Below are 26125 nucleotides of genomic sequence, written 5' to 3' on the forward strand. Positions count from 1 at the left end.
TCCTGATCTACCTTCTGGTTTTGTGGTTTTGCCTTTTCTAGAAATTTCACATAGATGTAATCATACAATATGATGTTGTGTCTGGCTTCTTTCACTTAGCCTAATGTTTTTAAGGCTCATCCATGTTTTAGCATGTATTAGCGCTTCATTCCTTTTTATGGCTGAATGCTATTTCATCATATGGATATACCACATTTGTTTATCCATGTACTACTAGTTGATGGACAGTTGGATTATTTCCAGTTTATGGCTATCATGAATAATGCTGTGAATATTCAAATACAAGTCTTTGTGTGGACATATGTTTTCATTTCTCTTGGGTAGATACCTAGGAGTGGAATTGCTGGGTTATATGGTAAGTTTATGTTTAACTTTTTAAGAAACTGCCAAACTGTTTTTCCAAAGTGACTGAACCATTTTACATTCGCACCAGTAATGTAGAGGCTTCCAGTTTCTCCACATCTTTGCAGCAGTTGGTATTGTCAGTGTTTTTGCTTATAGCCATTTTAGTGGGTGTATAATGACTAATGGTGTTCTGCATCTTTTCATGTGCATATTAGCCATTTGTATATCTTCCTTTATGAAGTGTCTGTTCAAATCTTTTTTATTGGGTTGTTTCTCATCTTACACTTGTTCTAACTTCACTGTATATTCTAGATACAAGTTCTTTATCAGAAAATGATTTTACAAATATTTTCTTCTAGTCTATAGTTTATCTTTTTATTTTATAATGGTGTCTATTTGAAGAGTAATTTATCAAACTTTTTTCCTCCCCATTTGTGGGATTGTGTTTCTGTTGTTAGAGCTAAGAAATCTTTTCCTAACCCTAGACCACAAAGATTTCTTTCTTTGTTTTCATCTAGAACTTTTATAGTTTTAGCCTTTTTGTTTAAGTCTTTTATCCATTTTGAGTTATTTTTTGTGTACAGAACAAGGTAAAGGTATATAAGTTTGTTTGATGGACAGAGGGGTGTATGAATATCCAATTGTACCAGCACCATTTGTTTAAACGACTACCCTTTTCCCATTGATTTGATTTGGCATCTTTGTTGAAAATCAGTTGACTTTAAATATGTGGGTTTATTTCTGGTCTCTGTTATGTTCTTTGATCTATATATTTACCCTAACACCAATATTGTGCTGTCTTTAGTATTAAAGCTTTTTAGTACATTTTTGAAAACATTTTATTTTACTTATTTTTTCTTTCTTACTGAATTTATTGGGATGACGTTGGTTAATAAAATTTGTAGTAAGTTTTGATATCCAGTAGTTTAAGTCTTCAAACTTTGTTCTTCTCTTTTCCAGAATTTCTAAACAATTTGCATTTCCACATAAATTTTAGGATCAGCTTCTCAATTTCTACAAAAGCCTGCTAGAATTTTAATAGGAATTGTCTTGAATCTATATAGATCAATTTGGTGAGAGAATTGTCATCTGGTTTCATGTAGTATTAGGGATTTATTGGATATTTATTACTTCCCGCCTGAGTCTCAAATCTGATCTCTTATCAGTGAATCTGCTTTCTTTCTGTGCTCTAATTCTTTAGGGTGTACAAATGCCTAATTTAGATCTTAAGGAAAAAGTGGAGCCTGAGGTTCTTGGCACTGAAGTCCAAACTTCCCCAGAGCCGGGCACAAGAATGAATATTCTGCCAAAGAGAACAAGACGTGTCAAGTCTCAGGTATCCATTTCCATGTGCATCTGGTTATGGGAGGTCATTCACATACTCTTATTCATTAAAACTTAAAAGAGACCTATCTTTCAATTACTTTTGAAATGAATGGGGAAGAAATTATAAAATTCAGTTTGGTTTGATTTAGAAAGCTTTTTGATAATCTTGAACAGTTTTTGACAGGAATGGCTAGTCAGAGGGTAACTCTGGATATTGTAGGGTCAGTTTCACAGACATGCCGGTGAAATGATTAGCAGAAATGAGAGGAGTAGGAAAGAGTGGTTTTATATTTCACTTGTCATTCCTTTAAAAACCAGAGTATAAGTTTCTTAGTGTCTGGATCATTCCATTGTAACATCTATAGTGTTCTTGTAACCTAAAATAATTTCAAAGCTTAATGAATATAGCAGAAGAAAAGTGCCCTAATCTCTTTTTGTCTGCTCTCCCTTAGTATTCCCATTTCTTTGTGATACCAAAAGGTTTTTTGTTTTTTTTTAAATCCTCACCCAAGGATATGTTTTCATTGATTTTTAGAGAGTATCATTAATGTGAAAGAGATACATTGATCCACTGTCTCCTGTACATGCCCCGATCAGGAATTGAACCCGAAATCTTTTTTGTGTGTGGGACAATGCTTCAACCAACTGAGCCACCTGGCCAGGGCCCCAAAGTTGTATTTTCTAAGATTTTTGTTAAAGACAAGTCTGTAACCTGGGACAGTGAGATGCCCTTAGAACTCTGAGATGTGATCCATTTAAGTTAAACATAAGAGTAGATCAAAATACAGCTTAACTGGATGCTAATCATTGACTAACATATCTAAAAAACAATGTGTTAAACGAATGGAAATGGTTTACACTGAAAGTAGGAATCAGAGAAGGAAGATAGTCCAAGACAAGAGATACTGTATCTGGGTGGTAAGGAGTCTTGTCATTGGAGAGGCAGGCTAGTGATACTTTATCCTGCTTTTTTAGAGCTCAGGGGACATCTCTCTTTCATACCATGTCTTCTTCCCTTGTCCTGAGTTTATGCTTATTAAATAACCTCCTGATGTAATCATTTCGCTTCTTAGGTACTTTGATAGCAGAAAGATAGGTGTCTTGGATGGGGAATATGAACTTATGGAAATTCGTTGGAAGGTGATAGCCCTACTATAAATTAGTTAATTCTGGTTTAGTCATTAAGTGATTTTTATTACTATGATTGGTATGAGAAGCTCTGATCACTTTTGGGTCAGGATTTATTTTAAGACCTGAAACACTTGACATGATGTCTCTTTGACCTGATGATTCAATTCTGAAGAGTTGCCCTGGGTGGCCTTGCCCATCTAATCAATTGCCAGCTTGTGATGAAATCCCTTTTGATGTTTCTTCTAAAACTATAAAAAAGTTCTACTTATTTTTATTTGTCTTTCTTAGTATGAGAGTAGGGACTACATAGAATACTTTTACCCATTGTAATAATTGTCACTGGAATCAGATTGGTTGATATCAGGAAGAAACTAGAACCATTTCAGGATTTGCAATTAAGAATTTCTTAAACTCATATTTATTATTACTATATTGCCAGTATGCCTTATCTCTAGTTTTCTATTTCAGTAAGAAAGAAAAAGTCGTTCTGATAGAACTCCAATTTCTTGCCCATACACAAAACCGTAGGTGTTCATTCTTAATCTCTGCCTATCTCTGTGGGCAGAGTGTCCCTTTCTCTCTAAGGATAATCAACTTCCATCCTTTTTGGCTTTAGTGATTTCAGTATATCAGTTGTGAAATCTTTCTCTTCTGTCTCCTCTCTCTGCTAAGCCCCCATGTATGTGTTCAAGTCTCTATCATCTTAAAAACAAAATCCCTCTTCCTAGATACTGCCTTAATTCTTGCCTCTTTTCATGGACAAGTTTCTTTAAAAAAATAGTCTATATTTTCTGAGTTTTCTCAATGTCTGTTTAGTTTTTATATTTTGTAATCTGACTTTGAGCCAAATAAGTTTGTTGAAACTGCACTCACTATCCAAGTTACCACTGAGTTAGTAATTGTCAAATGTGGAGGCCCCTTTTCATTTTGTATTCTTCATCTCTGGTCATATTTACATTTAATATGGTGGTTGATTCCTCTCCTTGAAATTTGATTAACTTTATTTTTCTTTGGCTTCTGTGACACTTTTTGGTTTTCCCCTTCACTCTGACCACTCTTCAGTCATCTTTGTTATCCCGTCTTTCTGCTCTTTACATGCTATTTTTAATCCTTTCTTATCTTTATTCTCTCATGTGATCTCATCTACCGTGTGATTTCAATTAATACCTATACACTGAGGAATCCTAAATATGTTTTGACATTCATGTTTTTCTGTTCATGAGGGTATATGTGCACATGTACATGTGTACATGTGCTCCTTGGTGGCCACAGTTCAGGTGTGCTAAATTCATTATGTCTCAAACATTATTATCTTTCCTAAGTCTGTGTTTTCTTTAATATTTTCTATCCTGGTGACTGTGATAAGCAAAGCCATCCAGTAGTCTCTCAAACAAGAAAGTTATGAAAGTTATCCTACTCTTCTTTCTTACCTCTATTGCATCACTTGCCATACTCTAATTGTTTTTTCATCTGCGACCTCACTAGAGTGAGTTCCTTGAAAGTTGGGATCACTGTTTGTCTTACCAAGAATTAGCAAATCTTTAACACATTTATACATTAGAATGACACCAATAATGCCAATATGTCCCATTATTGGTGACACTAAGTTTGAACCAGATTTCTCCATTGTAAAGTACTTATTCTCTTTGTAATAAAAGTAATCAGAGCAATGAGAGGGTATGAATAATCTCTTTCCTAGTTTGTTTTATCCAATAGCCTTTATTCATTGATGATCTTTGCCTGAATTAGTTACTATACTGGTAGTTGTAAACTGGGTGGTTTTTTAGTTCTGTCATTCCTTCTATATTCATTAGTTAGCCTTTTTCTTTAAAGATCATACCATACTTTTTCTTGAGCTGTATTTTTCATACAGTAAAATGTGTACATCTTAAGTCTACATTTTGATGAATGTTTATACTTTTGGAACCATGACTGACCGACCCTCTTTTAATCACTGTAGGTCATGATTTTTTTTGATACATCTCTTAAAGTCTATTAGAACCTTTTATTCTTTTTTGATAGTCAAATTGTTCCAAATTTGACTAATTGGGAGCACCTTCAAGCTGATTCATGAATTTCTTTCAACATCTTTCCACCCATTTTTGAGCACTTATTTAAGTACAAAAAAGGCTGGTTGTCTTGTCCAGCTTTAGACCTGGAATCAGCCATTTATCCAGAGAATCCTGGTTAATTTGAGTGGGAAATGGTATTTAGAAACCAAGATCTGAGCACAAAGTATGCTTGTTCCTACTGGGATAAAATTGTTTATAGGCCCTTTTAGTGGTCAGGGCTGGGAAATAAATTTTAAAAACATTGTGACTCGATATTTTCAGTTCATACTAATAATTCCACTTCTAATCCAGTATCACAAAATTCTTTTGGTTTTTGTTGTAGTTCTTTTCCTAGCATTTTTAGTTGGTAACTTAATTCTTTTGTTTTGATTGTTATGTTTAAGACTATAAAATTTCCTGTGATCACTGCTTTAATTTGTTCCAGAGATTCTGATATATAGTCTTTTCATTATCATTTTTGAAAATATCATTTTTTAATAGAAAGTTAAAAAATTCTGGTGGAAGGGCCTTTTGATTTTGTTATTTCTAGCTTTTTAAAAATAAGATCAGAAAATGTTGTTTTACTTGCTTTTTGGAGCTGTATTGCCTGTCTTTAAAGATTTTTGTTAGGATTAACTGATTAAAATACTTTGGATATGGCACATACTTTATACTCAACATGTTGGCTTTTATTATTATGTACTTTGTTTTAGTAGAGGTAAAGAATGTGTAGTGTTGTATTAACATTGGATTATTTGTAGAGATTGATAAGTATAGCCAAATCAGTTTACTGAAGTTTAAAGATAAATTTTGAAATGCCTTTTGGTTGGTTTGATTCTTATATGATCTTTTATTAGTCTAGTCTGCATACATCAGCTATTGTGTAGACATAGATTTATAAAGTAGTCTGTATTTTATCCTGGTTTATTCTTATTCTTCCTAAGTATATTTTAAATAAATTTTGATTCTTAGAGTCCATTCAGAGATTATGGTTCATATAAATTCAAGGTGTAACAGCGGTGTCTGTCAGGATGTTCTCATCTTGAAGTACTAGAATACCAAATGACAGTAGCTTAAACATTAAAAACACAGTTTTCACATAAGGACATATTTTTCACGTAAGATTTTCAGAGCCAAACCAGCTAGAGCTTGCATAGTGTTTTTATTTTTATTTTATTTTTTAAAAATATATCTTTACTGATTTTAGAGAGAGGAAGGGAAAAGAGGGGGAGAGGAGAGACAGAGAAACATCAGTGATGAGAGAGTCATTGATCTGTTGCCGCCTGCATTTCCCCAACTGGGGATCGAGCCTGCAACCCAGGCATGTGCCCTGACCAGGAATTGAACCTGAATCTCCTGGATCATAGGTCAATGTTCAACCGCTGAGCCAAGCCAACTGCTCTTGTATAGTGTTTTGATGATGAGTGCTCAACTGTTGTAATGAGGCAGCAAGTGGAATTAGAGAAGAAATCAAGTAATTTTTTTCTTCATTTTGAAGAGGACCTTAAAACTTTTCCTTGGTAAGAAATAAATATATGAATCAGAATAATTAGACTAATGTGTTTTATTTTTTATTTTTAGTCAGAATCTGGAGACATGAATAGAAATACAGAACTGAAGAAACTTCGAATTTTTGGGGCTGGGCCTAAGGTTGTGGGCCTCGCGATGGGAACAAAAGATAAAGAAGGTAAAATCTTTTATTTGGTCATGAAAAGAAATAAGGTATAACAGTGTGGTTATAGCAAGATTCAAATGATATTTGAATTGCAGTCTGCCTTAGGATTTTCCTAAGACTTGTAAACTTGCAACATGGTTCCTAAACACATCACCTTTTTTACGTCAGATAATCTAAATTTAAGGTGTGAGGAGCCATATGAGGTTGAATTTTTATAATATTTTGAAGAGAGAAATCTTCCTCTTCCATGTCTAATAAGTGACAGAAATTTATTATAGTTTCTAAAGGCTAATTTATGAGAGTAGTAAAATTAATGGTTTTCTCCTGGTGATCTAAGGCTTGTAACTTTTAAATTCAAAGAGAAATAGGATTATCTGGCCTTTAGTATCAAAAGATAGTAGTGGGGAGAACTTGTGACTTAAATTCTAACCATAATTTTGATATTTTCTATAAGCCGTGATATATTATTATACTTCATTTAAACCCTTTGTTTGAGGAAAGCCTGTTACTCTCAGCATGTTTGGAACTTTCTGTGAGTACAATTACTAATGAAAAGATCAAGTTCCACCTTTATCTGTATGTCCATGTCAGTTTTAAAATTCAATTTAACGAAGATTGTGTTGGATATTTTTTTACTGTGTAAAACTTTAATGAAATGCTATAATCATAAGTTATATTAACTATACATTTTATATCAGTAATTAACTCATAATTCAGATTGTGGACTGAACTCTGGAGGATCAGATAATATTGTTCCATCAGTCTCAAAATGTTCAGTATGATAGGACTTACGAAATACATTATAATGTTTATTATTACCCTTTTAAGAATTAAGCACTTTGATTATCTTTTCCATTCTTGTAATTATTGTATTGGCTGGCAGTAATCATAAAACTAGTCTCAAATTAGTCCCTCATAAGTACTATGTACAACCAGTATAGAATTAGTAGGTAAGCTCTCTGGAGCTTGATATCCTGGATTAGAATCCTAGTCTGCCATTGACTGGCTGTGTGATTTTGGGCAAATATCTAACTTCTCTATACTTCAAATTCTTTATCTTCAAGGGGGGAGATAATAGTTTTTTTTACCTCATAGTGTTGTGAGATTTTAATTAATTTTAAATAGTGTCTGGTCCAGAGTAAGCTCTCAACATTAGTTTTTACTATTTTTATATTATATAACTATTTTTATTTTAAGATGAGGTCTCCCGAAGACGGAAAGTTACCAACAGGTCAGACGCATTTAACATGCAAATGAGACAACGGAAAGGAACTCTCTCTGTTAACTTTGTAAGTGTTCTGAGATGTGTCAGGAGGGAAAGGATTTATTTTTATTTAGTTTTGCATTTTTTTATCTTGCCTCTACTATCTTAGTATGCTATTTAGTTAATTCATTTGGTTAGAAGACTTAATGGTGAATCTGAAGTAGCAGCTTTGGTTATGTAACGTTAACTTTGCTTTGTCCTGTATACTTACTGTTCCCCTAAGTCGTAGACCTTGTGAGTAACTAAGTAACTAAGTAAGAGAATGAATATGAATCTGTAAATCCTTGAGCTGAGCTTATTATAGACAGTGCTCAGTATGCATTCTCTAACAGTTTTGTATATAGGAAAGATTACATGGTCATTTTATCTCTATACATTGACTTCCAAGTACCATAGATTTGTAGTCTTTCTTTATTCAAGATAAAGGCAAGAGCATAACTTGATATGCTCTTATTAACTTGTCTGTAGAAACTCTGAAGAAATTTAGGAAGTTTTATGAAAAGCTCTTTAAGTACAATTATTTAAATATTCAGGATTTAAGTTGTATTTACTTTTTAGTTTACATTATTTTGTTTCAATTAAGGAGTCACTGGTAAAAATTTAGTATTATAGAAAATGGACTTTTATTTTACTTCATTTTTTAACAGGTTGATCTCTATGTTTGTATGTTTTGTGGTCGGGGAAATAATGAAGATAAGTTGCTTTTGTGTGATGGATGTGATGACAGCTATCATACATTTTGTTTAATTCCCCCACTACCTGATGTGCCCAAAGGAGATTGGAGATGTCCTAAATGTGTTGCTGAGGTACAATTTATAGATTTTTTTTTTTAAACTAAGAATAATACCACACACATACACACATATAGTAAACACATTCCTTAAAGCACCTTCCACTCTGTCTTTGTTCTTCAGTGTTTAAAATCTCCAGAATTTTTAAAGAGAGATACTGAATGGAACTGTAAAAATTGTATTGTGACACCTTGCCTTTCAAAGTTTTTTTTCCTGGCTATGGTTCGACAATTCTGTTTATTGCTGCAGATAAATGAGACTTTTGCTCAGAATGTTCGTATTCCTGGAAAACAATAAAAATGAAGAAAGGCTGTGGGTTATTTTTATCAGTTAAGAAAAGTAAAAAATCAGACACGACACTCTAAAACTTAGGAATTATGCATTCATTTTTTTGTGCTACCGAATAAACTGATGGTATCTGTTAATTTGTTTAAATTTTGATTTGATTGTATAAATTATTCTTGTGAAAGATGATATGATGTCATTGTCATGAAATGCCTAGTCTGTTTACTTATTTTAACAAAATGTGATTGGATATTGAGGGAACAGCGTTATCTGGGTGTATCTAGGCATATTTAGAGGTCTTTTATGGCTTTGAATTATTACTTATTCTGAAGGTTAGATGATTCAGAAGCAGATCTAGATAAGTGAATATTTGTGTTAAGATATTTGTTATGAATATCTAGCTAGATATTCTAGCAATCCATTGGGTATACCTTTATCCATTATTTCTCTTTCCTCCGTGAACATTTATGTTCTCCATAGCTAGATGCACTAATATATTGAGAGTGATAGACATCCCTAGGCTTGATTGCAAGTGAGTAGTCCTATAGGTGTTTGTCATAGTGCCAGAGCTTAATGCCAACTCCAAAGTTTAAATGTGTTTTATTACCACCTGCCTATTGGAAGACTGTGAAAAATGCAGTTGAGGTTGTAGAACATTATTTCATAATTCCATATTATAAGTAATTGATACTTGTTTTGGTTGATTGGATTAGCTTCACTTAGGGAAATGATCAAAGAAGGGAGTACCTGAGAGTCAAAATACTTTGTTGAGTTCTATTTCAGTCCGTTAATCTTAGATATTCTTTCTTCCCAGGAATGTAATAAACCTCGAGAAGCTTTTGGATTTGAACAGGCTGTACGAGAGTATACACTTCAGAGCTTTGGAGAGATGGCAGATAATTTTAAGTCTGACTATTTCAATATGCCAGTCCATGTGAGTATCCTATCTTTAGGTCAGTTTGGGAAGGTATGAAGTCCAAAGCTTTTGGTTTGCTTTCTACTTACATTATTTTGTAGAAAACAGGGACAGCATGTAAAAGATGACAGACCACTACATCTAAAGACTTAGGGGCCTGGCATCTGCTTCTGTTTCTTTCACTTTCTAATGTGGCAATGTGCACTCTTCTGTTGAGAGATATACTTTGATCTTTGAATTGTTTATTAGCCCTCTGGGAGTAATCTTTTACAGAAAAGCATGAATATGTGGTGGTTGCTGCTTTTGTTTAGTTATTTGTAATATGAGGTTTGCTTCTTTTCCTAGGCATCTTTTTTAAGTCCCTATCAAAAAAATTTGTCAAAGCTATTAAAATTAAGCCTTGATTTTTGTGTTTCCTTTTTCCTCTTTTATGTCCTAGGTCAAAGATCTTTATCCGTCTTAGTCAGTAAGCAGCTTGCAAAAAAAGGCAGTTCAAGTTCATTATGTTTTTCTGGACATCTAAGTTGTCTTTAGTTTTTCCCTGTCCTCAGTGGGAAAGGCTAGAACCCCAGTCTTTTCAGCTCTGGGACAAGATAAGGTTTTCTATTTTATCATGGATTTGTGTTCCCTTGACCAAGTACGTATTAATGTTATAGTGGATTCTGGTTATAATGAGTTAGTAATATATAATCTTTGTTTTCCTTGTGTAGATGGTTCCCACAGAACTAGTAGAAAAGGAATTCTGGCGGCTGGTGAGCAGCATTGAAGAAGATGTTATTGTAGAGTATGGAGCTGATATTTCTTCAAAAGACTTTGGAAGTGGGTTTCCTGTAAAGGATGGTCGGAGAAAGATGCTGCCAGAAGAAGAGGTGCATAGCAGATAGTAGTATTTAAACTTTCGCTCACCCCTACCTGATTTAGTCTTTGCATATAGAAAACTACCTTTCTAATTAATCATAAGAGACCAGGTTTGTTAAAAATATTAAATATGTAAGATTTGGACAATGTATTCTTCAGTTTAAAAAAAAAATTCAAAGTACTTTTAAAAATTATTTAAATTTGCATTTTAGCCCAGCCGGAGTGGCTCAGTGATTGAGCATTGACCTATGATCCAGGAGATTGAGGTTTGATTCCCAATCAGGGCACATGCCCAGGTTGTGGGCTCTATCCCTGGTGAGGGGCATTTAGGAGGTAGCCAATCAATGACTCTCTCATCCATATTTCTCTCTCTCTCTCCCTCTCCCTCTCTGAAATCAATGAAGACATATTTAAAAACAAAAAACCAAAAAACCCCCAAAGTACGAAAAAAACACGAAACAAAACACAACCAATTTAAATGCATAGTTTTGGATTTATGGCAGGCATGTCCCCCTGGATCTCTCATAGTGCCCATGCCAGAGCAAACTGTGGCCTTGAACCATTGCCTGGCCTGGCCTCTACAAGCACTAAAGTGTGTGATACAGTGCAAGAAAAATAAATATAATAAATGAAAATCAATTTAACTAGTTTAAAACTTCAATCTCATTTAAATAATTTTACCTAGTTCTTTCTGTTTGAAAATCTAGAAGGTGACTTAAGATTTTTAAAAAAATTATATTTCATTGATAAGTCTGTGATTTAGTTTCCTGCAATACCTGAGGAAATAGGTTTTCAAATATGCATTTAAATTATAATGTATAGGGGAGGAAACAAGATGGCGGCATAGGTAGCAGCAGTCCAGTCGCCTCCTGCAACCACATCAAAAGTACAACTAAAATACAGAACAGCCATCACTCAGAACCTCCTGAAATCTGGCTGAACAGAGCCCTATAACCAGGGAACAGAAGGAGCACCGAGACCGGTAGGAGGAGCGGAGACACGGCCGCCGGCCCACACCTGGTACCGCAGTTTAACCCGGGAGGGACATCTTGGCGTTGGAGGTTTCCCAGAGGAGGGAGGTGTCTCAGCCCAGGGCTCCAGGGCTGAGAAGAGAAGTCCGCACAACTTCGGGCTGTGAAAACCAGTGGGGACGGTCGCTGAGGGACGCAGAGGGTGTGAGAGCCCCAGGCTTTCCTCTTAAAGGGCCCACGCACAGACTAACTCCCTCTGAGTTCCAGCGCTGGGCAGCAGCTTGAAAGGAACGTAGGACACTTGGGGAGGAGCTAACCTGCCTGAAATTGGGGCTCTAGGTGGAGGGACAGCTTTCTCCCAGACAGAAGAGCTGGAAGAGGCCATTGCTCCTTTGGCGAGTCCTCCACACACACATCTGGCAGGCAGGTGCCATAATTGAATCTTTGGCACCTGACTCACACCTTTGTCCCTGCCCTGGTGATTGCTGGAGGCCCCACCCCTCCCTACCTGGAAGCTCATCCAAGCCATTTTCAGTGGCTTTTCTATGCAAGTGGCCTGTTGAGCCTTATACTTAGGACTTTCCTAAAATCTCTCAACCAAGCAGCAGCAGGCCCCATACAGCTTGATAAGTGGCCCAGGGCTGGCACTAATGACAGCCTGCATTGGTTCATAGCTTGGCCTCTCCTGGATACCTCCAAGCTTAGCATAAGTAGCAGCCAACTACAGTTTGCTGAGTAGCTCTTGCTGGGTGGCCCTGGGCAAGGCACTGGCAGAGGCTGACTTTGCACCTCCCGGGAGGCCCCAGAGACAGTACACATGGTGGTCAGACTCCACCACACTGGATTACAACCCTACCACATCCACGAGTGACACACTCAAGGGGCTTACTTGGTGAACACCAAAGCTCCACTGAAGTAAATCTTGCTCCATAGGGGTGTCTCCAGCACAGCAGCTCTTTGGCTGTAGTTGCCCCAGGTCCTCACAGCTGATTGGCTGGGGAGTCAATTTCTCCCAGTGATGCCAACAGCAACCAAGGCTCAACTACAACAGGACAGTGCACACAGCCCACATGGGAGTATCTAGAAGGCTCAGCTCAGGTGATTGGGGATGCTGAGCCACTGGACCTTACAGGACACCTACTATAGAAAGCCACTCTACAAATTCCACAAGGCATAGCAGCTCTACCTAATACATAGAAAAAAACACCCGAAAGCAGCCAAAATGAGGAGGCAAGGAAACATGTCACAAAGGAAAGAAAGAAGAAATCTCTAGAAAAGGAACTAAATGAAACAGAGCCAAGGAAGCTAATGGATACAGAGTTTAGAATTATGGTTATAAGGATGCTCAACCATATTAGTAAGAGTTTTACGAAAATAACTGAGAAAATCGATGACGTAATAAAGTACCAATTTGAAATGAAGGCTGTGCAAACTGAAATGAAGAATAACTTACAGGGAATCAACAGAGTAGAGGATGCTGAAAATCAAATCAGCAATTTGGAACATGAGGAAACAAAAAGCACCCAACCGGAAGAGCAAAAAGAAAAAAGAATCCAGAAATATGAAGATAGTATAAGGGGCCTCTAGGACAACTTCAAGAGTCCCAACATTCATATTGTTGGGATGCCAGAAGGAGAAGAAAGAGATTAAGAAATTGAAAACCTATTTGAAAACTTAATTACAGAAAACTTCCCCTACCTGGAGAAAGAAATAGACTTACAAGTCCAGGAAGCACAGAGGGTCCCAAACAAGAGGAGCCCAAAGAGGCCCACACCAAGACACATCATAATTAAAATGCCAAAGGTTAAAGACAAAAAGAGAATCTTAAAAGCAGCAAGAGAAAAGCAGTTAGTTACCTACAAGGGAGCACCCATATGACTGTCAGCTGATTTCTCAACAGAAACCTTGCAGGCCAGAAGGGAATGGCAAGAAATATTCAAAGTGATGGAAAACATGGAACTACAACCAAGATTGCTCTACCCAGCTAAGCTGTCATTTAGAACTGAAGGTCAAATAAAGAGCTTCACAGATAAGAAAAAGCTAAAGGCGTTCAGCACCACCAGACCAGCACTACAGGAAATGTTGAAGGGTCTTCTTTAAAAAGAAGCTAATGAACAAAAGAATCTGACGAACTAAATAGATCCAGAGACACTGACTTGTGCAACAGACGCTCATATTTCAGAGGAAAGAGGGAAGGGGGGTGGAGGGTGGGAAGAGATTAACAGAAGAAGTTATAGGCATATATGTATAACCCATGGACACAGTCAATAATGGGATCAAGGCCTGAGGAAGGGGTGGGAGTGAGGAGGAGGGGGTCAGTTGGGGGGAAAAATGGGACACCTATAGTAGTTTCAACAATAAAGAAACATGAAAAATAATTAAATAAATTATAATGTATAATAAAGACCCATCACATTGGAGATTACCTCTGTGCATAAAGTTGAATTAAGATAATCATTTATTTTTCTCTTTATTTTGGTCCTTGTCACTTTTCCTTTCCCTCTATAATTGGCAGTGATTAAAAGTTCTATCTCCTATTAAAAGTTACACAGTTTATAAAATAAAAAGTTACATAGTGTAGAAGGATTTATGATGAAAATTAAAGCCACTCAGATCTCTTAAGATTATTTATTGGTATATCTTCTTCATTTCTTTCTCTCTTTTTTTAATCCTCATTCGAGGATATTTTTTCCCTGCTTTTCAGAGGGAATAGAAGGGGAGATTGAGCAGGGGGGGAGAGAGGGAAATATTGATGTGAGAGAGACACATCAGTTGGTTGCCTCTCTCACACACCCTGACCAGGGCCAGGGAATGAGCCTGCAACCGAGGTAGGTGCCCTTGGCTGGAATTGAACCCGGGATCCTTCATTCTGAGGGTCAGTGTGCTAACCATTGAGCAAAACCGGCTAGGGGTCTTTTTCATTTCTTCTACTTTGAAGCTGTCTTTTTATAGACAGCATGTGATTGGATCTTGCTTTTTAAATCTAGCCTGTCTTTTGATTTGAGTGTTTAGTCCATTTACATTTAATGTAATTATTGATATGGTTGATTTATGTCGGCCATCTTGCTATTTTCTATGTCTGTCGTCTTTTTGCTCCTTCTCTATGACTTTTGGTGTTGAGCAGATATTTTTCTTTTTTTAAAATAAAAAAAGTTTTTATTGATTTTTAGAGAGGAAGGGAGAAGAGAGATAGGAACATCAATGATGAGAGAGAAATATCGATTGGCTGCTTCCTGCATGACCCCCGTTGGAGATCAAGTCTGCAACCTGGGCATGCACCTTGACCGGTGACCTCTTGGTTCATGGGTCAGTGCTCAGTCAGTGAGTCACATCAGCTAGGCGAACAGATATTTTTCTTAATACCATTTTAATTCCTTTGGGGTTTTTTGGGCTATATATTTTTGGTTAATTAGTGACTCTAAGAATTTTCATATGTAGTTTTTTTTCTTTTTAAATTTTATTTGACACTGAACATCTTTAACTTATCACAGTCTACCTCATGTTAATATTGACTTCATTTTGTTAAATATAGCAACTTTGAAACAGTATCTCTTCATTTCCTACTCTCGTTTATTGTACATTGTATGTATATAGTGTATGAATACAACACAGCAATATAATTATTGCTTTAAACTACCTTTTTTTTAAAGTAAGAGAAAAAAATATACTTTTAAAATATATTTACTCGGATATTTACTATTTTTGGTGCTCTTCATGCTTTTATTTTCAAGATTTTTTTATTCATTTTTTTAGAGAGGAAGGGAGAGAGAGAGAGAGAGAAGCATCGTTCAGCTTCCTCCTGCACACCCCTTACCGGGGATCAATCTATCAACCTAGGCATGTGCCCTGACTGGAAATTGAACTAGCAACCTTTCCATGCATGGGACGATGCACAACTAACTGACCCACACTGGCCAGGGCTCTTCATTCATTCTTGTGGATCAAAGTTACCATTTGGGATCATTTACTTTTGGCCTGGAGGACTGCATTTATTTATAGTGTGGGTCTGTTATCAATGAATCCTTTCAGTCTTTGCTTATCTGGGAATGTCTTTATTTAGCCTTCTTTTAGTTCTTCAAGAGTAAATGCTTCTCAGTTTGTTTTTGCCTTTGGTCAGTTTCTAGTGCCTTGAAATGGTTATTTTGATAATTTTGTTTAAACCTGTCCCTGTTTGCTGTGAAGAGAAATCACCCAACCTCTTCACATTATCATTGCTGAAAGTCCTTTACAATGAAAAGTTTCCTCCTACCCAAATTTACAATCTAACAGGAAGATTGTTTCATCTTCTAGTATATCCTTCCAGATATAGTGTATCCATACAAGCAGTTGTATAGCACTTATACAGAATTACATATTCCTTTAAAACAGAACTGGGAGTATACTGCTTACAGGGTTCTCTACCTGGCTTTTTTTTTTGAGTCCTTGCATGCTCTGTCCAGTCCATCTTAATTGCTTACAGCATTACCTACCCAGTTTATTCATGGTACCATCTCATTTTTTGTTATGCTAGCCGTCCATTCAGAAATATCTGAGCACTCAATATGTGCTGAATGAAGTTTTCATTTTCCCCCCCTGTATGATCAAAAGTTGTATATTCTGGCTTTCTCATTATTTTAGCATTATTGATTTTTTTCTTTTTGTAATGGTAGAACACAGGTAAAGATAGTCAGATTAGGGTAATACTTATTCAGGAATAGACACTGGGTTTTACTTAGGGGGAGAGAGAATGATTACAGTGGATGGAGAACATAGATTTATATATGAATGGTTTTTGTATGAAGAGTTTCAGTGTTGGAATGTGTATGTGTTCACTATCACTGAATTAAACCTGGTTTGTATAACTAAAGGATTGCATCAATCTGAGTTTCTTCATACCTTTCTATTGGCAAATGGTAGACAATTACCTCATTATTGGGAGGAAGCTTCATTTTACAGCTCTTTTTCTGAAATTTTTTCTGTTTAAGTTCTTGAATAGATGTTTATACCTAATCTTAGAGATAAGGTCACAGAGTTTTTAAAGATTATTTTAAGCGTCAACCCCAAGTAACTAATATTAATAATGTAAATATTAGCTTTTTCATGTTTGAATTTTGTATGATTATCCATGTATCTATTTCTACTTTTGTACCATTCACCTTCATGTAAGAATGTGGAGGAATGCTGGCCTTTAAAGACACCACCCATAGCCCGGCCGGTGTAGCTCAGCGGTTGAGAATTGACCAATGATCTAGGAGATCACGATTAGATCCCTAGTCAGGGCACATACCCTGATTTCTGGCTCGATCCCCAGTAGGGGGCGTGCAGGAGGCAACCGATCAATGACTCTCTCATCATTGATGTTTCCATCTGTCTCTCCCTTCCTCTCTGAAATCAATAAAGATATTTAAAAATAATAAAATAAAATAAAGACACCACTCATAGTATGACTAGATAGGTGGTACAGCCTTTTTTTTCCTTCCCTCCATACTTGATCATGGATTTGCTATTTATTTTCTAAGCAGTAATGTTTAACTCAGAATTTGTTTTCTTTTTTTTTTAATCCTCACCTGGGGATATTTTTCCCATTGCTTTTCAGAGTGGAAGAGAGAGAGAGAGAGACATCGATGTGAGAGAGACACATCAATTGGATGCCTCCCACATGCACCCCAGGGTCGGGGCTGGGGATTGAGTCTGCAGCCGAGGTACGTTCTCTTGGCTGGAATCGAACCTGGAACCCTTCAGTCTATAGGTTGACGCTCTAACTACTGAGAAAAACTGGCTAGGACAGAATTCTGTTTTCGTGTTGAAGGTTGGAATGAGAGAACCCATTTATCACAAAAGGATTATAAGGACTAATTAGAAAATGTGTATAAAATCTTTAGACTTTTTATACTTATATTTTATGTCACTTTGTTACCTCTGAAAGTGACTCTTAGAATAATCGATAACTACAAATTTTTCACCAGGAATTGTACATTTGTGTTGAACTTCTGTATGGGTTAGCCTTTTGATACCTGATTGCGTGCTGCTTTGGTATCATAGCTTAGTGGAAAACTACATTTGAAGTTAACACATTTGTCTTAGGAATACATGTGTTCTACAAACGGCTTTTGAGGAATAAAGATAGCATAGAACTTGAAACTTTGGGAACACTGTTTTCTTCTTATCCTCATTCCATATTAAATCATTGAACCCTGTTAATTCATTTTTCATTATTTTTTTATAGGATTGGCCTCTTTTCATTCCCACTACTACCATCCTTGTCTTGGTCCTATCACATCGTGTTGGGATGATTGCCATGGTCTTACATAATGACCACTCGTGTTGGGGGTTCCCAAGACCATCTCCAGGTTCAGTGATTTTTCTAGGTGGACTCATGGCTATGATTTATTACAGTGAAAGGGTACAAAGCAAAATCAGCAAAGGGAAAAGATGCCTGGTCAAAGTCCAGAGAAAACCAGGTATAAGCTTTCAAGAGTCCTTGCCCAGTGGAGTCACACAGGATGCACTTAGTTACTTCATTATCAGATTGACAAAGAGTGAAGTGTTGCCTACCAGGAAGCTCATTAGAGAGTCTGTGTTCAAGGTTTTTATTAGGGGCTGGCAACATAGGCACCCTCTGCCTAACACCAAAATTCCAGCCTACTGGAAGGAAAGCAAGTGTGCATAAATCACATTGTACAGTCTTAGGGCCTGTGAGTCACTTGATCAGTCTAGGGAATTATTTAATACCATGCAAGTTTCCAGATGCAAACCAAGGACCAAACCTTAAGCAAGTCTTTTGAAACATAGCAGTCTAAGGCCTGCTATGGTAATGATTTTTTGCTTACTGCTTCTGTCTACAATCTTTCTCATGGTTTTATTTCACTTAAAATTTTAAGATTGATAGGTCTTTGGGAGTTCATTATCTAAATTTGTCTGCTTTTACTTATATTGAAGTTTTCTATAATCAAAAGTTTAAAAATATTTAAGATGCATTTTTCCCCTTTTGAATTTAAGATTAAATTCAAGCTTCTTAATTTGAAATTTAAGACTAAAGGCCCAATCTTTTTTCTAGTCTTATTTCCTGTATTACTGAGTATGACTATTCTACTCTGCCCCTTTATCAACCTGACCAGTATATTGTCTCTCTGTCTACCTTCAAATCTTATCTATCTTTTCAAGTTCTGCTCAGGTTCTTCATTTTCCATGAATTTTTCTTAACAGTCCAAACCCATGATGATGAGTATTTTGTTGTCCTCTGAAGGAACTATAGAATTTACTCTTTTATCTGTATTTGGAGTTTAATATATATTGCTTTGTCTTGGAACTTTTTTATGTAGGCCTTGTCTCTTCAACTAGATTCATTATTTTTCAGCCAACCAGGTAATCAACCAGCTAAAAACATATTGAATAGTGTTCTTTGAAAGCCTCTTATTTTTTAAGCTTTTTGCATATCTATTTTTTATTGGAATTCCTAGTTAAACCTATGTTGAGCTTTCTTATCCTCTGTGACTCTTTTTTAAAAAATATGTTTTTATTGATTTCAGAGAGGGAAGAAGGGAGAAGGAGAGAGAGAAAGAGAAACATCGATGTGACAGAGAAATGTCTTACCAGCTGCCTCCTGCATGCCTCTTAATGGGGCTTGAGCCCACCACCTGGGCATATACCCTGACTGAGAATCAAACTGGTGACCTTTTGGTGCATGGGACAATGCTCATCCAACTGAGCCACACTGGCCAGGGCTTCTCTGTGACTCTTAATTACACTTTTATAGTTTTCATTTCTGTTTGCTGCATTATGGATGATATCTTCAAATCTGTCTGGTTTACAGATTCTCTCTTCAGCTTTGTCATTGGCTATTTAACCTCTTACATTGAGGGTTTTATTTTATTTATTTTTAAACATATCTTTATTGATTTGAGAGAAGGGAGACAAAAACATCAATGATGAAAGTCATTGATTGGCTGCCCCCTGCAGGCCCCTGGCTGGGGATCGAGCCCCCAACCCGGGCATGTGCCCTGACTAGGAATTGAACCACAATCTCCAGGATCCTAGATGGATGCTCAACCACTGAACCACACCCGGCCGGGCGAGGGTTTTATTTTTAAGCCCTGTATTATAGAAAGTCTCAAAAGTATAAAAGTAAACATCTTAACAATGCACTTCCCTCCCTCCCTCAGTACCTGGCATCTAGGTTCAATAGTTATCAACCTTCCAGTGGAAGGCAATCGGATTCTGTTATCTGTTTCTGTATTAAGTAGTTGCGATGTCACTTATCACATATCCTCTGGAAAACTCACACTACATTCCTACAAGGATGATAGTGAAAAAGGCAAATAACGTCTTAGAATTATTATGAAAATAGTTTGACTGTGGATCCCCTGAAATAGTTTTGGGCTCCCTAGACTCTGCTTTGAGAACTGCTCTCCACAAGCATACGAACTTCTAAGTCTCTACCTCATATGGCTTTAGGGTGAGTGTTTGAAACTCAGTGTCCAGTGCTTATATTCAGTTAGAAACCTCTAAGAAAACTCAGACAACTGCTGTCTTTTTTCATTCTGGCTTTGCTTTCTTACTTTGTTTCTGGAAACTGGGAATTCTCTTTTCTTTCGAGTTCATCTATGAAATGTCTTTGTTATTATTATAATTTATCTAATATTGCCAGATGAGTTTGTAGTGGGGGTAGTGGTGGTGACTTTCTGCATCTCCTCAGTCTTCAATATTGCCACAAATTCAGGATTATGTATCTTATGTCCTCAGTATCTGGCATCATTCTTAAAATACAGTGATAGACATTTTGGGAAGTTATGCAACTGGGGATAAAGTAGAACTGTAATAAGGACCTATTAAAATGAGTCTCACACTATTTTATATTCTTCAGAATAAACCAGAGGTATCTGAACTAATTAAAGGGAAATCTATATACCACCTAGACAGGAGATTAAATATTTTGGTATATCAGTTATATGTATTAGAGAGCAAAGAGTACAGATTCTATGGACTAGCTTACTGTAAATATAAAATACTTTTTTTGTATACTCCCTTGAGATTTCTGTTGGGCACCGGTCATTTCTGATCTCTCATTTACATTTTTTTTTCTTTATAGGAATATGCACTTTCTGGTTGGAACTTGAATAACATGCCTGTTCTAGAGCAGTCTGTTCTTGCACATATTAATGTAGACATCTCAGGTATGAAAGTGCCATGGCTCTATGTGGGAATGTGTTTCTCTTCTTTTTGCTGGCACATTGAAGATCACTGGAGTTATTCCATCAATTACTTGCACTGGTATGTATAATCTTTGTTAACAGCATACACAGAAACCTTTTTAAAGGTTTAATAACCTTAGGTGATACTGTCATGGAGAGCTGAATTTAAAAATATTTTCTGTCAAAAAGGAGGATAATATATTAAAGAGAAAAGTATACTGATGTAAGGGTATATCTCAGACACTTTCCCTTTTAAAAAAAATATTTTTATTGATTTTAGAGAGGAAAGGAGAAAGGGAAAGAAAGAAACATCTTTGTGAGAGAGAAACATCCCTTGGCTGCCTTTCATACGCACCCTGACGGGATAGAGCCCAAAACCCAGGCATATACCCTTACTGAGAATTGAACAGGCCACCTGTTGGTGCATGGGAGGATGCTCAGCCACCTGAGCCATACCGGCCAGGGCCAGACACCTTCCCTTTTAAAGTATGCGCATGCCCAGGAGCTTTAGAGTTTTAGACCAAATGATACTTATTTGGTATACATGAAAATTACTTTGGCATATCTTTTGATATGCAAGGGAGGATGTTTAAAGTTTTGTTGTTGTTTTTGGTCCTCACCTGAGGATATTTTCCCATTACTTTTCGGCGGGGGGGGGGGGGGGGGGGGGGGGACACAGACGGACGACGACATTGATGTGACAGAGAGAGAGACATTGATTGGTTGCTTCCCGCACGTGCCCTATCCAAGGCCAATGGTTGAGCCTGCAAATGAGGTAGGTGCCCTTGGCTGGAATCGTACCTGGGGCCTTTCAGTCCAAGGGCCGACACTCTAACCACTGAGTAAAACTGGCTAGGGCTGTTTGAAGTTTATATACTTAAGGTCTGACTAAACCTTCCATATTTGAAATTTTCAGGTGCTTTTTTCCTTTTTATATAACATTTTCCCTAACTGCCTGTTAGATGTATATTCATTAAATTATTTTGTTAAATTTTTTTGTATCTCACCCACAGCTTACCAAGTTCCTTGTCCAGTATTATGATATTAACTAAATGATATTTTCCTGTCCATTTTGAAACTACTGCTTAGATCACACTTGCAGTGGAAAACTAGTGGTTTTCGTTCTCTATCACTATGCTATGTAATGTGATAGCCACTAGCCACATGTGACTGTTTAAATTAGTTAAGATTAAGTAAAAGAAAAATTTGCTTTCTTAATTGCACTAACCACATTTCTAGTGCTTTATAGTCACATGTGAATAGGGGCCCCTGTATTGGCCTGTACAGATATAGAACATTTTCATCATCATAGTGAGGTCTGTTAGCTGTGGCACTGTGAATTGTATTGGGATTAAGAATTTAGCTATTCTTTAAATAGCATGAGTAATTAAATCCATTTCCTGAGAGTACAACTTGGTATTGTAAATGAACTCTAGTGTACTAAAGTTTAGCACATTAACAGTGCCAAATTTTTGGCCCTTAAGATTTATAGATAGAACTCTATTCAGGGTTTCAACAATTTCTAGCCTTGTTTTATTTCCTTGGATAGTAAAACTGAACTCAGTTAAATTATTTAAAGGTATTTTAGAGAGCATTGACCTTTCCTTTGATCATTGTGGGAATAATTAGAATGTTCAGTGGACCTGTGAATCAAGGAAGTATTTAGTATCCTTTGGAACAGTGTGTTCTTTTCATATAGCTTCTTTCCTGTTTGAAGATACTATTTACTGATGCACCTTAAAGAGTTCATGTGTTTTGAATCACTTTTTTAATAGTTATGTGTATGTTTCTGTAACAAACAGTAGCACGGATTTAAGAGATGGTTGCCAGGATTCATGGCTTCAGTCTGCGGCCATGAAACAAGACAGTTTATTATAATTTAACGGATTTGAATCAGAGACCCTGACCTCATTGACACCATGTTCTACCTGACTAAACAGTTACTGCTTTTGCTAGGGGGGAGCCAAAGACGTGGTATGGTGTGCCATCTCATGCTGCAGAACAACTGGAGGAGGTCATGAGGGAGCTGGCTCCTGAGTTATTTGAATCCCAGCCTGATCTTCTACATCAGTTAGTCACCATCATGAACCCCAACGTGCTAATGGAGCATGGTGTGCCTGTGAGTCTTTTTGTGTCTCCCTTCGATATTTTAAATTTAAAGTTATTTTAGCTTTTGATTACAACAGATACCTTGTTTTGTAACTGGAAGTAAAAGATCATGTCATCTTCTAGCCAAGTTAGAATTTATATTCTGAAGGGAACATCTATTCGAATAAGGAAGGGGTGTTTTAAAGTATTAATTATACTTTATGTATAGCTATCTATAAAAATAGCCTTCTGTTCTCAGTAAACCATTGTGTTCTGGTTTTAGCAAAAATCTTATAATTTTTGTTATCCCTATTTAACCAAAGTTTAAGTATTTTAAGTGGTAGTTTTAGTAACTAATGCTTATTATTTTGGAGATCATATTTCATATAAAGGTTTCACAGCTTTGTTTTCCACATGAGATGAAGTAAACACATAGGAATACTCTTTCTACTTTTCAACTTAGTTTTGAAAATAATTATTAAATTTAAGCTACTAATGCCTGATTAAGTATAAATTTGATAATTTTGTTACATACAGTCAAATATTCATCATAACCTTAATGAGACTAGATTAGTGGGAATGTTACTTTGTCTTTATAGAATGAATTTATACTAGAATCTTGAACTTTTCAAAACATGCATAGTATAAAATGAAGTGAGATTTAGAAAAACTCATTTTGGGGATATCTCCATATTTATATGAGCTAATCAATTAGTCCCTTTCCAAAAACTTATCCAACAGTAGGAGGAAGTTCCATCCTTTACCTCTGTTTACAACACAAGAATAAAAAATTAAATTCTCTTAATTGTAAAATTTTATCAAGTTATTAGAACCTAGCAGCTTAGTGAGAGTAACATTTTCTCTTTGAGAATTTCTTTTGGCTGCTAATTTTTGTCATGAGTTATAACTTGTTATCAGTGACTATTTTAAGAAGGTGGAATTTTGGCTGCTTCTTAAACTTGATATTTTCTGGTGTGTAGGTTAATGCTTTATTGTTTTCGATGTTAGAAAATGCTTTTGAAACTGACTGATCAAATCTGTCTCCCTTTTTTGTTGTTTTTATTTTGTTTTGTATCACTGTTTTGAATTTGCATTTAGGTGTACAGGACCAATCAGTGTGCTGGCGAGTTTGTTGTGACATTTCCTCGTGCCTATCATTCTGGATTTAATCAGGGCTACAACTTTGCTGAAGCTGTGAACTTCTGTACTGCTGACTGGGTCTGTTCTATAGCAAGTAGCTGTTGTACGTCTACTAACATCCCTGGAAAATGCATCTTATTAGTTGCCATAGTTTTTTAGGTGGGGAGGGGAGGGTTCATGACTATTTCAGTAGAGAGTGGAGTGGCTGTGGTAATTTAGAAAGTTCAGTTAGGGTTCCCATTATGGGTTTTTTTTGTTGTCTTTGATTTCAGAGAGAGGAAGGGAGAAAGAGAGAGAAACATTGTTGATGAGAGAGAGTCATTGATTGGCTTCCTGCACACCCCCACTGGGGATCGAGGCCACAACCTGGGCATGTGCCCCAACTGGGAATTGAACCTCGATCTCCTGGGTCATAAGTCTGTGCTCAACCTCTGAGCCACACTGGCCGGGCCCATTACGGTTTTTATTTGGAAGATTTCATAGTTCATATTCATCCCCCCCCATTTTGTTTGAATTTTATTTTATTATTTTATTTTATTATTTTATTTTATTATTTTATTTTATTTATTACTATTATTTTTAAATATATCTTTATTGATTTCAGAGAGAGGAAGGTAGAGGGAGGAGAGAGATAGAAACATCAATGATGAGAGAGTCATTGTTGATGGGCTGTCTATTGTATGAGCCCACAACCCAGGCAAGTGCCCTGACCTGGAATTGAACTGCAATCTCCTGGATCCTAGGTCGATGCTCAACCACTGAGCCACACCAGTTGGTCCCCCATTTTGTTTGAATTTTAAATTGTCAGTTTATATTTTCTGAATCTTAATCTTTTATGAGAGAGTATGATTCCTTAAGTCTTTGCTTTCTCTGAGCACTTTGGGATTTTTTAAAGATTACCAGATCTTTTCAAAATTAATTCACCATATTTTCAAATATCTAGCTCTATGCTTTTATTTTAAAACATTCCTTTATTACTTTCTTCTAGTGGACAATTTGGTGTTTTTATTCTCCCTGACATTTAATGTTTTCTATAGTCCCTTTTTAAAAAATTTATTTTAAAGAGTAACTGTAATATTGACATCTCTATGGGCTATACTGTGCACATGACAGTGCCGGTAATTGCTATTTTGTTTTTGTGTGAGGTAGATTATAAAAATTCAATTATAATTATGTCATGTTGGTTGGGGAAAGACTGCAAATTTGTAATACACTCTGACTTTAATTTTCTTTTAGTGATGTTATTTTTCTGTCACCTCTCAACATTTTGGGGGATATTCGTTAGTAATATTGGATCTTATGTTTTCTGTGGGTACCTTAATTTATTAAAATTCATGATTAACCATTTTTGTTTCCTTGGCCAATGAATGAAATGATAGAATGAATAATGTTATTTGATTTAGTAATTTTAAACTTCTTTCTTATTAGGCTTAGGAAGCAGCAAGAACAAGACCAAATTTAGGACTTTGCCTTGGTTTGAGCTGTATTTAAAAAATTCAGCTAACATTTATTTAGTGTTTATGATTTATTTGCTTCTTGGTTATGTGTAGGGTGGGCAATGGAGGTGATTCAGAGATTAGTTAGAGATGGTTTCTGCCTTTAATTTGCTCACTGTTATTGATATTTCATCTTGGGCAGCTTTTTAAATTTCACTAGACCTATGTTTTTTTACCTGGTATGTAGTGATGCTAAGATCGCCCAGGCGGGCATGGCTCAGTTGTTGAGCATCGACCTAGGATCCAGGAGATGGAGGTTCGATTTCCGGTCAGGGCACATGCCCAGGTTGTTGGCTTAATCCCCAGTCAGGGGTGTGCAGGAGGCAGCCGATGAATGACGAGTTTCATCATTGATGTTTCTCTCTCTCTCTGTCTCTTTCTCTCCCTCCCTCTCTCCCCCCCTTTCCCTTTCCCTTCCTCTCTCTGAAATCAATAAAGATATTAAAATAAAAAGATGCTAAGATTTACTTAACCTCAAACAAGTGAAATGATGTAAGTGAAAGCTCTTGATACTCTTTAGAAGAAGGCTGTGATTTAAATGTTCAAATGGAGTTTGTTATTCTGTCTTCTTTATAATAAAAGAGAGGATCTGGAGGGCAAATAGTGATTCTGTTCTGG

At 36.3% G+C, this 26125-nt stretch overlaps 1 protein-coding gene and 1 pseudogene across 2 annotated transcripts in view; both read left to right on the top strand.

Annotated features, from left to right (window-relative positions):
* Positions 1 to 26125, top strand: part of KDM5A (lysine demethylase 5A) — an 82660-nt gene that overhangs the window by 13060 nt on the left and 43475 nt on the right. Inside the window, exons 5-13 of one of the 2 annotated variants that reach the window (XM_016224856.2) lie at positions 1547 to 1681; positions 6435 to 6540; positions 7726 to 7817; positions 8440 to 8598; positions 9683 to 9802; positions 10495 to 10653; positions 20681 to 20862; positions 22740 to 22902; positions 23970 to 24089. In XM_016224856.2, the coding sequence (XP_016080342.1) occupies positions 1547 to 1681; positions 6435 to 6540; positions 7726 to 7817; positions 8440 to 8598; positions 9683 to 9802; positions 10495 to 10653; positions 20681 to 20862; positions 22740 to 22902; positions 23970 to 24089 (1236 nt within the window). The remainder of the gene's footprint in view (positions 1 to 1546; positions 1682 to 6434; positions 6541 to 7725; positions 7818 to 8439; positions 8599 to 9682; positions 9803 to 10494; positions 10654 to 20680; positions 20863 to 22739; positions 22903 to 23969; positions 24090 to 26125) is intronic. The other variant, XM_016224857.2, reaches the window with a different exon arrangement.
* Positions 11123 to 11249, top strand: LOC148093773 (small nucleolar RNA SNORA42/SNORA80 family; annotated as a pseudogene).

Source organism: Miniopterus natalensis, chromosome 2 (genome assembly GCF_054644295.1).
Source record: "Miniopterus natalensis isolate mMinNat1 chromosome 2, mMinNat1.hap1, whole genome shotgun sequence".
Taxonomy (NCBI): domain Eukaryota; kingdom Metazoa; phylum Chordata; class Mammalia; order Chiroptera; family Miniopteridae; genus Miniopterus; species Miniopterus natalensis.